General features: G+C 39.1%; 1 protein-coding gene across 23 annotated transcripts in view; it reads right to left on the reverse strand.

Annotated features, from left to right (window-relative positions):
* The window catches only part of LMO7 (LIM domain 7), a 192,942-nt gene that overhangs the window by 78,084 nt on the left and 99,131 nt on the right, over window positions 1–15,727 (reverse strand). For 20 of the 23 annotated variants that reach the window (XM_053897305.1, XM_053897562.1, XM_053897832.1 and 17 more), the window contains exon 4: window positions 14,034–14,140. In XM_053897305.1, coding sequence (XP_053753280.1) covers window positions 14,034–14,140 — 107 coding nt within the window. Of the gene's footprint in view, window positions 1–14,033; window positions 14,141–14,638; window positions 14,738–15,727 lie in introns of those variants that run through there. The other 3 variants (XM_053897965.1, XM_053897790.1, XM_053897577.1) reach the window with 1 other exon arrangement.

Consider the following 15,727-nt stretch of genomic DNA (forward strand, 5'->3'; position numbering starts at 1 on the left):
TGAGGACTCTCAAATCGACACATCCAGCCAGAATTTCTGAACAAATACCGTGACGACTCCATTTCCGTGTGGATGCTCTTCTGCCATGTCCAATGCGGTGTGCTGAGGCCTGACTTGCATCTTGCTGCAGAGTCGGCTGCCTTTCCTGTTTCTGCTAATGGTTGCATAGCTCAAAAGCAGATTCTTCTAGCTCCGTCATACTAATCAACCCCCATCCTGCCTTACTTGAAACATCTTTGGCATTTCTCCTCATTTACACTTTCACGGCTTTGAGCACTTGTCATCCTTATCAAAACAGCCACAAACGGCGACAATCTCCAAACACCTCTCCAAACCTCCAGCCTCGTTGTGCTCAGTTCGTTCCGTGTCACATACGACTTCAGGAGCCCACTGATCTCCATATCTGCTTTGAACATCAGAACCTTCCGCTCAAAAGCTTTTGGAGATGATCTCACCACCTAGGAGGTAACACTTAAACTCCCCAGCCAGGATACTCACTGTACCACTCAAGCTGGGCCCAACCTTTCATTCATCCTGCCTCCAATCTGCCAGCCTAGAGATGCATTCATTCCATGTGCTTCCCATTCTCCACCTCCCCAAAAATAAGGGCCTCAAAAGAAGAGATCTTGTTTTTCTTCACTCATTACTTTAAATCCCAAAGGCTCTGGAAAATGTTTGATTAGAACTTTATACCAATGTGCTAGTCTTCTTGCAGTTCCCTCCTACCTCTCACTCAAATCCCACTCACCTTTTAGATCCACGCTCAAGCCTTACATCTCCCCCAGGACCTCTGTTAAACCCTCACTCCGGTGCGTGACCACCAGCATCTGATGCCAAAATCCTTGTTACTCAAAGTGTGGTCCTCGCTGTCATGACCTGAGAGCTTGGTAGAGATACAAAATCTCGGCCCTGCCTGGACCTCATGAATCAGAATCTGCATTTGAGCCAGTTCCTAAGGTGTTTTACAAGCACATTGAAATTTGAGAAGCACTTGTGTAAAGCACTGTACCTCTAATAAAGTCTAGGTAATTTCTTACCCATAGCTTCTAAAAATTACAAATTCCTCCATAGCTCCAAAACTTCCTTCCTACCCAACCAACTTCACGGAGGTCATGTCTGACAGATATATATCAACACATTTAAAGAAGTCCTTCATTCAATCTTTATATCTTTCATTAAGGCATACTTGAGAGGCAGAATTTTATAGTGGAAAGAACACTGGGTCAGGAGTTGTAATGAGGGTTCCCATTTGAACTAAGCATGTGACCTTGAGCCAGCCACTGAACTTCTCGGTTTCCATATCTGTAAAATCAGGCAACCACCCTATCTTACAAAGCAGTTATAAGATTACACAAGGCATTAACTAAAACATTCAAATGTTATTTTCTTTCTACTCTACTCCACCTCCTCTCACACAAGCAGTACTTTTCCTCTTTACATATTTAATAGCCTTAAAAATCAAGTGTTTTCTATTATTGCATCCAACCCATCCTATCATTTATTTAAAAGGAAAATTTTTGGGACACCTGGGGGGCTCAGTCAGTTAAGCATCCGACTTGGGCTCAGGTCATGATCTCACGGTTCATGGGTTCGAGCTGCACGTCGGCTCTGTGGACAGCTCAGAGCCTGGAGCCTGCTTCAGATTCTGTGTCTCCCTCTCTCTCTGCCCCTCCCCTGCCCATGCTCGCTTGCTTACTCTCTCTCTCAAAAAAAATACGCATTTAAAAAAATAAAAGGAAAAATTTCCTTGTATTCTTCTGTATTTATCATTAGCTACTAATAGTTTCATCTGTTTCTGGTAATCTAAAACATTACATTCACAAAATAGGAGTTTAATAAATATTTCTTCCTACTAATGAAAGGCAATTATGCCTGATGCTTTATGTTTAACAACCAGCAAGAAGCAATTTTTAATAACTTGGTAGGAAAAGAAGTGATTACTCCATTTGTCGTAAGTCTTGGTAAAGGAATTTTAAAAGTGCTTCTGTCCTTGAGTCATTTCTTGGCCTTTGCTTTTCTGAGTCACTATCTGATCCCATACTCTTCTCTGCAATGAGAAAGGAGTTTCATCTTACGGGAATTAGACTGTGCTATTTATTGTTACACTTGATGCTCTGTGCTCACCACCTGTTTCTAACCCCCCAATGGCTACACTGGTAGCAGGACTTCGGGCAGTGCTCTGACGTAATCTTCCTTTAATCCATTACACTAGGTAACATGACTGTAATTCATCTTTTTGCTTATAGATTGGGCTTTCAAACAAGACTTCAAATTATTTATCATTAGGGCTTTTTATGAGATTTAATATACAATGACCTAAACTATAATAAAAATATTTCATCATATATATATTTTTTTTCCATCTTACATATTTTTAATAAGCACTTATTCCCAACTAAGAATGTTTGGAGGAGGGACTCATAATTTAGCTTGGTTTTAACAAGTAAAATACAGCATCAAATATTGGTAAAAAATTATCATAAATAAATTATTTACCAGTTCTATTTTAAAAGATATTTTCCATGCCAGTGTTATAAAGGTCAAAGTGTGGTAGCATGATCTTGAGCAATTTAGATTAGTAAGGTTTTACAATCCACAGCCTTTAACAGGAATGTTGCATTATCATGGCAAATACAACTGAACTTTCATACGTATCTGTGGGTCAGTCATAAAGCTTATAAAAGCATTTATGTGCACATATCAGTAAAATCCAAAGACCCCACCGTTTTCCAACCAGCCAGTGGTAAGACCACACATGTAGCATATTTCTTCTATTCCAAGGCACACATGGGTTCACTCAACACTCCTAAGATTAGGAGGTCTTATGGATGATCTTAAATTTGATGGCATATTGTATAGCACTATATCCACTTGATGTTACATAGCTCACAAAGAAGGAAAAACAATTTAAATCATAATGGAAGGATATTTGCCATGTATCAAATGTGGCAATACCAATCATATACACAAATCTACTTTGGGCATAGCTGGCCTAGTTAAAAAAACAACTCAAAAGACAATTTCAGTTATATAGCACTAGAAATAGTAGGGTTTTTTTTTTAATTGTTTTGACAATATAGTGGAAGTTGTCCAAGCTATGTAGGCAAAGACAGCCCCTGAATTTAACTTCTAGCTCTGTTAATTTGCCCAATGTCATACAGCTAAACAAGTTACTCTTCGGACTCATTTTACTTCACCCATCGGAAGCAAAACAGAAGCAAAATGGTAACACCTAGCTGGGCTGTTACTAGGTTAGGGATAATTAATGTGCCTGAGAGCTCTGATTGGGGTTGTCTAAATCTGATTGAGTATTTGAAATACTCTAGACGCTCTAGCACAGTGATTTCCTTACCTAGTTGCTATTCATCCCTCCAAACCCAGTGTTTTCCCTTATATCATGCCAATGCTCCCTGAGACACAAAAGCAAACATTAAGACTTTAGAATGCACTTCATCTTCTCCACTATCGGTCTTAAGATTGAGGTAGAAAAGGAGTAGGACTTGCTTTTCTTCTACCACCCAGGGTCCAGGATCTGTACACAATGAATATGAAACACCTAATGGATGTGGCTGACAAGCCACAAGATAGAAGGTCTGCAGGTGAGAGGACCCAATACCCACCCACCCTCATCAGCCCATCAGGACTATGCAGCTTCTAGCTTCCCTAGAGCAGCCTTCGCTGGCTCCAGCAGCCCAAGGCTTATATCCATGGATGTCACAGTCTTTAATAAAGAGATTTGTTTTCACAGTCGTTAATAAAAAGATTTGTTTTCCTGCCTCTTTCTTGCAAGATGAATTCAATGGAGAATGGAAAACATGAGAAAAGATATCAGCTCTATTTCTTTTTTAAATATACTTTATTGTCAAATTGGCTTCCATACAATACCCAGTGCTCATTCCAACAAGTGTCCTCCTCAATGCCCATCACCCACTTTCCCCTCTCCCCCACCCCCCAATCAACCCTCAGTTTGTTCTCTGTATTTAAGAGTCTTATGGTTTGCTTCCCTCCCTCCATGTTTATAACTCCCCCCCCCTTCCCTCCCCCATGGTCTTCTGTTAAGTTCCTCAAGATCCATATATGAGTGAAAACATATGGTATGTCTTTCTCTGACTGACTGACTTCACTTAGCATAATACCCTCCAGTTCCACCCACGTTGCTGCAAATGGCCAGATTTCATTCTTTCTCATTGCCAAGTAGTATTCCATTGTATATCAATGGAATTGATATTTCTTAATCATCTTGCTCCAGATACCCATAAATCATTGTCGTACTACTGCTGTTTCTCCTCCAAGACAGAGATCAAGCCCCTTTGTAAAATGAATTCATCACCAAAATAAACAAAGACCTGGAGACACTGGGGATCTGGTGTCTCAGTCTTTGAAGCCTCACACAAATTTTCATATATATTCTTATTGTGAGTGTGTGTGTATGTTCTATTGCACATTTTATAGGTGAATACACACTAGTATACACAAAACAGAGCATGAAATAACTACCCAGTACACATTTTTCCTTCTTGGTATTAAGCCAAAAGTACTCTAGTAACATGTTAGCCAAACTGTTTACCCAGATACAGTGATTCTTTTGAAGATTATTTCCATACCTCAGTCAACTAAAAAGAAAAGACACAGAACAAAAGCATTTCAAAAAATCTACCAGCAATGTTACTGTAATGTAATGAAATAGCAAAATGTAATGACAGTGATACCTGATATTTATTTAGAGATTTCTCCCCCAACCTGCACAAAGCACACAGAGAAAATCCTGGTTAAATTGATAGTGGTTAATGCAGTTAATTCACAGCAGCTGCTTCTCCCAGGCCAGCAAGAACCCCTACTTTCCCCCCTTTTTAGCTTAAGAAAAGCTGGTTGAAGGGTGTCCAGGTGGTCTAGCCAGTTAAGCATCTGACTTCAGCATAGGTAATGATCTCACAGCTCGTAGGTTTGAGCCCCAAATCACAGACCTCCCACTGACAGGATAGAGCCTGCTTGGGATTCTCTCTCTCCCACTCTCTCTGCCTCTCCCCTACTCATGCTTTTTAAGAAGTAAGTAAATAATAAAAACTTAAAATAATAATAATAATAACTGGTTTACATGAAGTGTGTTCCAAGCATGTTTTTAATCTTTTTTTTAATGGAGTTTTTTTACACTGTCACTTACCCTTAATGTGGGTTACTTACATTTAGATGGCAAGTATACTTTGTTTCCTTAAAATTCAAGACTTGTCAGTAATCCTTTAGAAACATGCTTTCTTAGGTTTACTGGGCTCATTGGTCAGTGGTGTCTGAAGCAATGGTACTAGGCTCTTAAGAAAAAGAGAGAACACCTCACCCTGCCTCACAGTTTAGTTGGGATACTCAGGTCAGGAAGGATCCTCAAAAAAAAGGTAGGTCTCCATTGACCAGCAGCCAATCCCACCTGGGACAGCTGCTCAGCATGACAAATTATACCTGGGCAGTTACCCTAGAACATCACTACCCCATTAACCTAAACTCTGAAAAATAACCAATAAGGTCAATAAATAACTTAATACCCACTCTTTTTAACATTTTTGATAGTAAAATCAAGTTACGTTATCTTGTAAAAAATCAAGTTACATTATGTCAAAGAGCATTAACACAAAAGTATATTTCCTAGTTTCTTGACTTTCTTCCATTGGGTACAAGTGGAAGTAAGCAGCGAGACTTTTGACCACCCACACAGTGCCTACTGCTGTCACTTTTTTAGTGTCTAGAACAAAAACCATAAATATTTTAGATAATATAATCAAGATTTTATGCTGTTAGTATAGCAGACTTTTGATGGACAAAACAGAGGGGAGATGCCCCAAAGTGGCAGCTAAGTTTTCTGTCTGGTGGAAAACAGGACTAGCATGTGCATTTGAGTTCCCTAAAGATTATGAACACCTTTTCAAAAGAAACTCACAAGCCCTGCAAAAGCCTTTTGGAGAATAGCGTCTAGTCCTGCCCATCCAAAGGATAACTTCCTCTCCTCGTGGCCAAAATGACACACTTTTCACAAAAATGAAGGAGGGGAAATGGAACGATTAAAATGAAACAATAAAGTTTTAGATTTGGATTTGTGTGATAGACCAATTCTGGTTTTTATGTACGTTTTGTTTTTAAAATGTGGCAACAAAACTTTTTTAAAAGATTCAAATCAAACTAACATTCACAATTCAGAAAATTTAATATAAAGTTGGTTGAGGGGCACCTGGATGGCTCAGTCGGTTGGGCATCTGACTTCAGCTCAGGTCATGATCTCATGGTCCATGAGTTCGAGCCCCGCGTTGGCTCTGTGCTGAGAGCTCAGAGCCTAGAGCCTGCTTCCGATTCTGTGTCTCCCTCTCTCTGACCATCCCCCACTCACACTCTGTCTCACTGTCTCTCTCAAAAAAAAATAAATAAACATTAAAAAAAATTAAAAAAAAACATTGGTTGAGTTCTCATAGAAGATAACAGAATTGTTTTGGTCCCACATATACAAGGACAAGAGCAAATAGCTATCTGTTGTTGTCTGGTTTCCAGCTTTGCTATTCTAACAAAATAAACTGTAAAAAGTTGACTAGACATAAATGTAAGAAAAACACACCTGTTTTAATATCTGTTCCCAATTGAAAGAAGGGATAAGTCTCAAAAGACCTAAATTCTCATAAGAAAATATAAAGCCTATAGCTAACTGTCACAATTTAAGGATCCAGGGGCCAGATTTGTTTCTTCATGTTCTTCCACAGGAAGAACATGTATCTTCAGAGGGTCAAGAAGGGAAAGACAAATTATGAAAATGATCACAGTTGTAAGTCAACACCATTTATTGAGCACTAGTATATGCCAAACACTTTATACTTTACATCCCTGATCTGTAATCATTACAACATGTGGGTAAAGATAGCCCTCAAATGTCTTACTAAGTTCCAAGAGAGCAGCAGTAACATCCATCTTGCTCACGAAAAAGCAAACTGATCACAGGGAGGAAACTTAACCTACCGTTCAGCTACCAAGTGACTGAATGGGATGGGATTAAACCCATGCCAGGGGACACCTAAATCCCTGCCCACATCTTTGATGCTCATCTTAGATCTGTCCATAACAACTGAGGCACAATGACTGAACTTGTTCCATCCTGGGGGAAGGTGACAGAAACGCAGCCCAAGGTGTAGTAGAAATAGTTCAAATGAAATGTCAAGAAATTTTCAAGTTTCTGTGTGCTCATATTCTTCAAATGGTTACCATGTCATAGTCAAAGTTATCATATCAAAGTCAAAGGTAATTTGTGACTTTTTTCTTACTGGCTTTGATGTTTAATGCTAGGCAAAGGTAAGATGTACCAAGGCAGTTAGCCTGGATTTGGAAGGAATGAGGCTTACTTAGAAACTTGCTGGCAACATTTCTTAAAGTAACTTTCAGGACTCCTTTAAGAAGTTACCTCCAATATCGGTCTTAGCTTTCAAAAATTTCTATTTGTTGCCCTTGAACTTCTACAAGCTACTTCAGCACCTATATAGCCACCATATTTTTCCACCAAAAAGTCTTAAACATACATTTAGATTTATTTCACAGGATGAAGGGATTTGTGATCATGATATGAAAACATTAAAATTTTTCTAAAACTTCTTATAAGCACAGAATATCCTTCAAATGTCCATTAAACATTAGCGGTTGTCATTTTCACGTTAGCATAAAGATTAAGACTTCCACCAACTACTTTGAAAGGCACGTGGTCTAAAGTTCCCATTTTAGTGTATTATACACTGAGGTGAAGACACATTCTTCTTTTCAATTGTATCCACTTAGACTATGTTATAATATGCCATATTATTATTCCAGAATGATAAGTGAAAGGCAATAGAAACCAAAGGATCAACGGCTGCTTTGCCTGAACTGTTTTGCAATTTTGAAAGAGAGTAATAAAAAGAAAAACTTGACAAAGAGGAAAAAATAAGTTTCCATCTTTAAAGCCTGGCTTTAAAACATCCAGGAAGTCAAAATAACTAAAATTTAATTTTCAAATAAACACTTAACACTTAAGATGTCGGGAACTAAGGAAATAAGGAATAATGTAATTGTTTCTGTCCTCAAATAGTCTCAAGTCTAGGGAAAAATTAGATGTAGATGAAAACAAAAGTGCTTTGAAAGCCCAGATGAGAAATCAGTGTCACCTCCAATTAAGTATCTTCCTGATTAAAAAGTTGAAATGGCTTCTCATCTCTATATACTCTGAGAACCCTGTGCATTTATCTCAAAACAATGTACTCTGTGAACTTAAGAAGACATGTCCTTAATTATAACTTGAACCCCACTAAGGGCAGAGCTCTGCACTTTTTGACTGTTAAGAGTGGCATCTGGGAATCTGATACTTAGATGCTGCAGAGAAAATGCCCAATCACTGCCTGATGTGTGACAAACAAGTGAGTGACTCCTGACCCCAAAGTCTCCCCTTATTGAATTAAGTGCTGTTTTCTACTCTAGCTCCAGAAATAGATGTAAAAACACACACACCCCACACATACACCCTCACACAAATGATCAGGTAAATCATACCACAAGATAGCAAAAAACTCAAAGAAAAGCAATGCTTAACACCTCGAGTTAGTGGTAAAGCTCTCATTTTCAAAAGTGACTGACAGGGCTATCCATACTATGGTGCACGTCATGTCAAAGGTTTGGTTAATTCAACATATGCAGCCCCACAGGTAATAATTTGAAAGACAGAAGAATCTCTTCAAGAAAAATCTGTTTCTTTGGTTTAACCCTTTGAAGGATCTCATTATAAAACAAATGCTAGCTGGTCAAGGGAAGTAAATTCTATCACTCTTCCAGGAACTCAAGGTAGCTGCTAAGCAGATGAGCCGCCAAATGAGACTCTGAGGCAATGAGCATGATGGGGTTACTTTTGAATACAAAGACCCTGGCCAGAAAAGTGCACAGCATTCAAGCCCGACCCAGCAAGCCAAGACACAATCAGGCCCTGTGGCTCTGGGGATTTAAGGGAGTGAAGAGCTGAGGATGGAGAGCTGGCTTTCAGAAACTTATTTATCTCTCCAAGAACTTACCAGCAACTAGAAATGGAGAGAAACTAATACTAGATAAAACTTCAGGTATTTTATAGCTTGTCCAGAGTCAGACCTACCTCCTATTCCACAACCTTTCTCTGCGACTAAACACGCTCTTCAATAATCTAACCTTGCAATCAAACAACATTTGAAAACTGTCCGTACATTTTTGCTGCTGGCCTTAAACAGAGTCTTGGCAACCCAAAAGAATTAATGTCCCCTTTCAGGAATTACCTACCACCAGAGAATAACTGAACAGGACAGAAACGTGTGCAGTGCAAACTTCTTTTCTGTTTCATTCTCTTCTAATTGCTTGGTAGGAAGAGAACATTTTAAAATAGTAACATGAATTGACAGGTGGAAGTCACCATGATCAAGTTACTGATCCAAGTTTGGATATCATTATTAAAAAAAAACAAAAACAAAAACAAAAAACACAGACTGATGTTGAGAAACTCATTTGAAAGACACGAAAAAAAAGTAAAAGCAGGTTTAAGTCAGCAAATGATGAAAATTACTTCAGAGTAGGTATATTTTTACTTACATGAATTAAAATCTTAAATAAATACTCATATACACATTCATATCCCACGCCCAATTTGGCAGACTGTTTAGAGTGCCATCTGGGAACCAGATTCCAGAGAAATGACTTTACAGTATTGCCATAAAATCAAGCACCCTTTTGAAGCTGTACAGAACAGCTAAATCCTTAAATATCACTTTGAGCCTCCTTTATTTTCATGCGGGAAATATGTTAATACTAATTTTGTTTCTAACTACTGTTCCTTTGGCACCTACCATGTGTAAAAAAAATTGATTTCTGCACCCTCCATTTTGATAAGACATTTTTTAAAAATTGAGACTTTTGAAGTTACAATTCACACCTAAAATATTAATATCCTAAATGGGAGAGTAAGACCGAATTAGAAAATAATTTTTTTTTCTTTGCATGACTGAAATACTGTGTTCAAAAGCATGGCCATCCTGTAATTGTATTATGAACAGAATGCATCTAAGGAGGAAGTGCTAAAAATTGGACTGGAATGATAAGGGAGCAGAAAGAAGAAACATGCTTACAATCTGCTCACATTCTCAGCTTTAAAATTTCAATATATAATTCGTTAGAGCAATGGTTAAATATATGACTTTGTTTCTGAGTCAAACTGCTAAATGTATAAAATTAAAACCTTTAATAATTCCACTCTCCCTCTCTGCCAACTTCGATTCCTCTAAAACAGGATGACCTCCGAACCACTCTGCTGAGTTGCTTTCTACAACAAGCACTTGCTCTGTGCCGCTTAATGACCAGACCAGGAGATTTGCTACGGGGGCTCTCCAGTGTGCTGTGGCGTGATGTGGTGGTCACTGTGCTTGCTTGGCTCCAGGAGTCACAGCACCTCTTCTCTGTGGGCTGTGGCTCTGAGCTCAGTATGGGCATTTAGCAAATGGTTAATAACTATGGTGTCGTTATTCATTGCTACAGAAGCCAAATTTCATGGCCTCAGTAAACATCTCAAGTAGGGTAAGTTCAACCTCAATCTACCATTCATGAAGGTGAACTCACAAATTTGCTCATTAGCCTTTCAGGGCAAAAAAAAAAAAAGGGGGGGGGGGGCCAAGATGGATCCTACCCATTAAAGTCAGGAATGTCAAAGTTAAAAGTATTAACTGAGGGGTGCCTGGATGGCTCAGTCGGTTAAGCGTCTGACTTTGGCTCAGGCCATGATCTCACGGTTTGTGAGTTTGAGCCCCACATCAGGCTCTCTGCTATCAGGGAAAGCCCACTCGGATCTTCTGTCTCCCTCTCTCTCTGCCCCTCCCCCACTCACCCTCTCCCTCTCTCTCAAAAATAAATACATATCTAAAAAGAAATTTTAAATAGTAACTGATAACAATATATGCAGTCCCAAAATAAATGAGTGACTCAAACACACTTGGAAAAATTCAAGCTACCTCCTGCAAGAAGCAATTGTTAGAAAATTTACATAACATATTAATATGTATAATTATAGAATTATAGAGTAACCTAGTTCTGTTTGACCAGTAAAAAGTTATTATTGCAAATTAAATTGTAAATCTGGAACTGCTGGAAGATAAATATTTGTACTTAGGGCCTGGATGATTGAAATATCAACAGCTCTTTAAATCGGCAGACTCTGCTCCTGCTACTCCTTCCTACCCACACACCACTCTCCTAGGCTCCGTGCACCATCCATGTTTTTTACGACTGCTGTCCTCTAACAAAAAATACCTCACATTTGCCAACATGGAGGGCATCCACTGGCCTTTCCTATTAGCTTTCCACGCGTCATGCAAACATGGATCTTAGATCGCACTTGCAGCCCGTCTATCAACTGTGTAGTCTTAGCAGCTGAGCTCTGATAGAGCATTTAAAATAATTAAGTATTTTGTCCCATTTTTGCTAGCTTTAATGTATACAGAAGAGCAAAATAATAATGTACTGACACATTACTGCAGACTCAAATTATAATGAGCTTTCCTTTTAAAGTGGGCAAACATACTACCATGGAGATATGTAAGTTATTATACTAAATTATTATATTAATGAGTAAAAAGTTATATTTTAGCAGAAAGTACAGTCTGTTGGTCAGTAGCCTTCATTTCCACATGATTGTCTTCCTGGCACCATTGAAATAAGTAAGGAATTTTACGTCTAGGTCAGGGTTTCTCAACCTCAGCACTACTGATATTTCGGGTTGGAAAATTCTTTGTTATGAGGACCATCCTGTTCATGAAAGTGTTTTCAGCAGCATTCTTGACCCACTAGATGCCAGTAGCACTCCCAGCCCAGTTATATTGACAAAACTATCCCTAAACCTTGCCAAATATCCCTTGGAGGGACAAAACTGCCCCCAGGTGAAAACCACTGGTCTAACCAACACTAAGTCCTTCAATCTACAATAACGAAAGGACAAGATATGACCTACAGAAATCTCCACGTTATGTAAGAACAAAGACTAAAACCTATGAAATGCATGGATATTTACTAGCCAATAATTTGCTTTCCTATATACCTGCTTCCTTTTATAAAAATGCAATCTCGGGGCAGAAGAACTGTGGCCAACATTTTTAAATAAGCCACTTGCCAGCTTCCTCAAGTCTCATAACCGGGAGGCTCCCATGCTTCCACTGCAGCAGACCCAGGGGCAAGCCCTGTGTTCTTTGGGCCAACAAGACAGAATTCTCAGGGGAAATGTTCCTGAGCAGAGTTGAGGCTCTCAGGCATTCTCACTAGTACTACCTGGGCACGCCTTTATGGACTTGCGGTCTCCACTGAGACAAGTTGTTCTGCATACTTCCTACTACAGCTGTAACTACGTGACCTCCCAGTTTCAGTTCGTCAGGGATTTAATTTCACTCAAGGCTGTGCCCAGGTACTGACTTTTTTCCTGAACACCGTAGACCCAACATCTCATAAAACAGGCTCCAGGCAAGTTTTGCTCAGAGCATTCTTGGAATTAGAAGCCAACAAACATGTTTTGCCTAATCGGTAGCCTACTCAAACATCTACTACAGGGTTTCAAAATGGTATGACTGGGGTAAGGTGGGGGGGGTGTGTTTTTTCCTTAAGTTGTTGCTGTTCATTAAGAATAAAACACTTTGTAAGTGAAAACTTTCTTCGCCCAACAGATGGGTGTCTGGAGAGATTGCTGATTAGTAAAAATAAAACAAATTCATCCATGCAGTAATTTTTCATGGATATCAAGCATGTCCTCGCAATACTGCAGAAGTCAACATGCCATTTTGGTGATGAAACTTAGGAACAAACTATCTTCCAATTAATCAGAAATGCAGACAGACCCCTCCCTGCTATGCACTTATCAAGGTTGTGTAGTTTAGAAATGCTAATTCAACAGAAGTAGAAGCACGTAAGTTCAAAATGGACTGTTTAAAAATATGTATTGTTAGGCTTTGAAAAGATGAATTCTATCTGAGATTTTAGGTTTTACTGCTAAAAGACCATGTGTACTATGAAACTTACATAGAGAGTTATTTTTCTTTAGGAAAAAATATTGGCCATTTTTAAGAGTTTATCATCAATTTTAAATAACTTTTAAAGCTATCACAACAGGGAAATCAACCATATAAACTAAATCTTTGTCTAAAACGGTAGAAACTAATTTTCCCATTTCTATTACTCCTACAGCTAGAATAAGGTGTTTATTCTCTCCTTTTGAAAAAAAAAATGTTAATTAGGTTTAAGAGTCGTGATAAAGAGGTAGTCATTATCACAAAATTAAATCATTTTTCTGTCACCACTATCTGGTAACAAAAGTTTATTCCGATTCACTGAAAGCAAATTAGATTTATAGGAAAAAAAATCTCAGGAGCTTAAAACCAGATTTCCTGAAACCATATACTCCTACATGACACCATTTTCCATCTAAAACACAACGGAGACACCTGTGCCCATTTTCACCCCTACTTTCACTTTCTCATCCACACTATTAAAATAGTGAAAAACTGTTCATTTTTAGAAATCCTCCACAACTGACAAGGTCATTAGCATTCCGCCAGGCATTGCTGCCTTCCAGATTACAAAAGAAAGTCTCTTTAACCACTGTCCCAGTCTCATTTTTGTTAGCAAGTCTTAATTCCAAATACATAAAGACCGTATGAAAATAATTCTGTTTATAAATATAACCTCTGAGTTTGTTTTATAAGCGTAATGGCCATTCTCCCCATTAGAAACCAAACACTACCACGTTGGACAAGCATTAAAATACAAACTACCATTTCAGTTAGTAGAGAGATTTAAAATAACAACATGCCATGATCTCAATTACAGACAGCTTCGATTCACAGTGCCTCAGCTATATTTTAAATAATCTGTTTTGGAATGAGAACAGAGGAAGACAGAGGAACAATTTTTCAGTCATCATAAAATCTCAGAAATTCTTTGCACTTGAGCCACAAGCCCTAAGCTTAAAAAACATATAACAAACCAGTGAAACTTACCTGACAGTGACTCGGTTTGATAAATCCTGTAGATCCCCAGGATGGAAAAGCTGGGCTTCTTTCAATCCAATCTGTTCACAAGCTTTCAAAAAAACGTTTATATTATCCTGTGAAAAGAAGTGGAAAGTGATTGCTTAGCCAATCTCTCTCTCAAACAAAGGGTACACGTTTTTATGATAGAACTTCTAAGCTTCAAAGTCCAATTACAGCCAGCAAAAAATGAGGCAGCAAGACTAGTGCATACATTTTTTTTTTTAATTACATGGGCATGTATAGCCTTTAAGTCTTCCAGAGCATTCACGGTAGCGCTAGCTTATGCCTGGGCATACGCTGTTCTGTGATCTTTGTGACCGGCACGTTAAACATTACCTGTTACAGGACAAGTGCCTAGCCACTGAGCAGTAATCTACACTTTGATGTCAGCTCTGCTCTGCAAACAAACGCCCTCTTCCCAGCTTTGCACGACAAGCCTCACCTCTCCTCTTTAAAAATAACTCCAGCTACTGACAGTCACCCACCCAGAAACTGTTGGCAGGGAAGAAATAAGAGGAGGAACATTCTGTTTCTATGATTACAAATTACAGAACGACCGTGGAATACCACACCTGGAATCTGGGTTTGGTTGCTGAGCTGGCTCTTGACAGACAGGGAAACCATACTACAGGACCCAGGAGAAGCCTAACGTTCATTGGCTAAATCGCATAGTTGAGGTGTGGTACATTATTCACACACGCCCTGCACCTGCTTCAGGAACTGCCACCAAAAAAAAAAAAAAAAGGAAATCTAGGTTGCCCTCCTGGCTAATTTCAAAAACCAAAATCCTCCTTTCACAAACCAATGCTTTCCATTCATGTAAACTACTGCCCAAACATGGACTACTACAGATACACATTTGGTGGGCAGAATTAGCTGGAGTTTCCCTCTTCTCCTTTATGAGGTTGAGCTTGGGAAGATCGCGTGGGGACTCTACCTTCTCTTGGTTAGGACTCTCAAGGAAGAGAACAGCCTGCTAGCATGCCAACACACATTTGTCCACGTGCACACGCCAGTGCTCTCACACCACATCTGTAGTTGAAGAGAGCCTCCCTGAAACCTCACCTCCCTAACAGCTGGCTCTGAGGAACCAGAAGATAGCCTGCCACTTGGAAAAAGACAATTACTCTTTTCCCATGCTGAGAAGCCAATCCCCACAAGAAAAGGCAGGGTGGCCTAGCAAAGTGGGAAGGAAAGATACAGAAGCAAGGAGGAAGAAGCTAAATTTAGCAGCATGGATTCCTGGAGAGTGAGGGGATTTAGGGAAAAGGTGAGCAAATGCACAGCAAGAGAAAAGCCACACCAACTACTAGGGACTAAGAGACATTCAAAACAAAATATTTGGGGGGGGGGGGGGAGGGGGGTTATTCTAGTGCACTATCAGTAAAAGGCAGCATGAACTACCTGGCTGAAAGCTAAAATCCATGCTCACTTTAAGTAAGAGGTCAAAGAGCAAAAGAATTTATAAGTCCAAAGTTGAACGGCTCAATGGAAGATGATAAATCTGACTTGGTGGAAAAAAAAAACAAAAGGGGGAAGTCACATATTGGCAATATGCCGGAAGGAGCAACAGTGATCATTTTGTTGAGCTCGCATAATTAAAAAAACCCATACAATCTCATTACCCAATGATTCAAATTAACGATTCTAAAACTGGCCTT

The sequence above is a fragment of the Panthera pardus genome, unplaced genomic scaffold (genome assembly GCF_024362965.1).
Source record: "Panthera pardus isolate Hobbes unplaced genomic scaffold, ASM2436296v1 HiC_scaffold_1, whole genome shotgun sequence".
Taxonomy (NCBI): domain Eukaryota; kingdom Metazoa; phylum Chordata; class Mammalia; order Carnivora; family Felidae; genus Panthera; species Panthera pardus.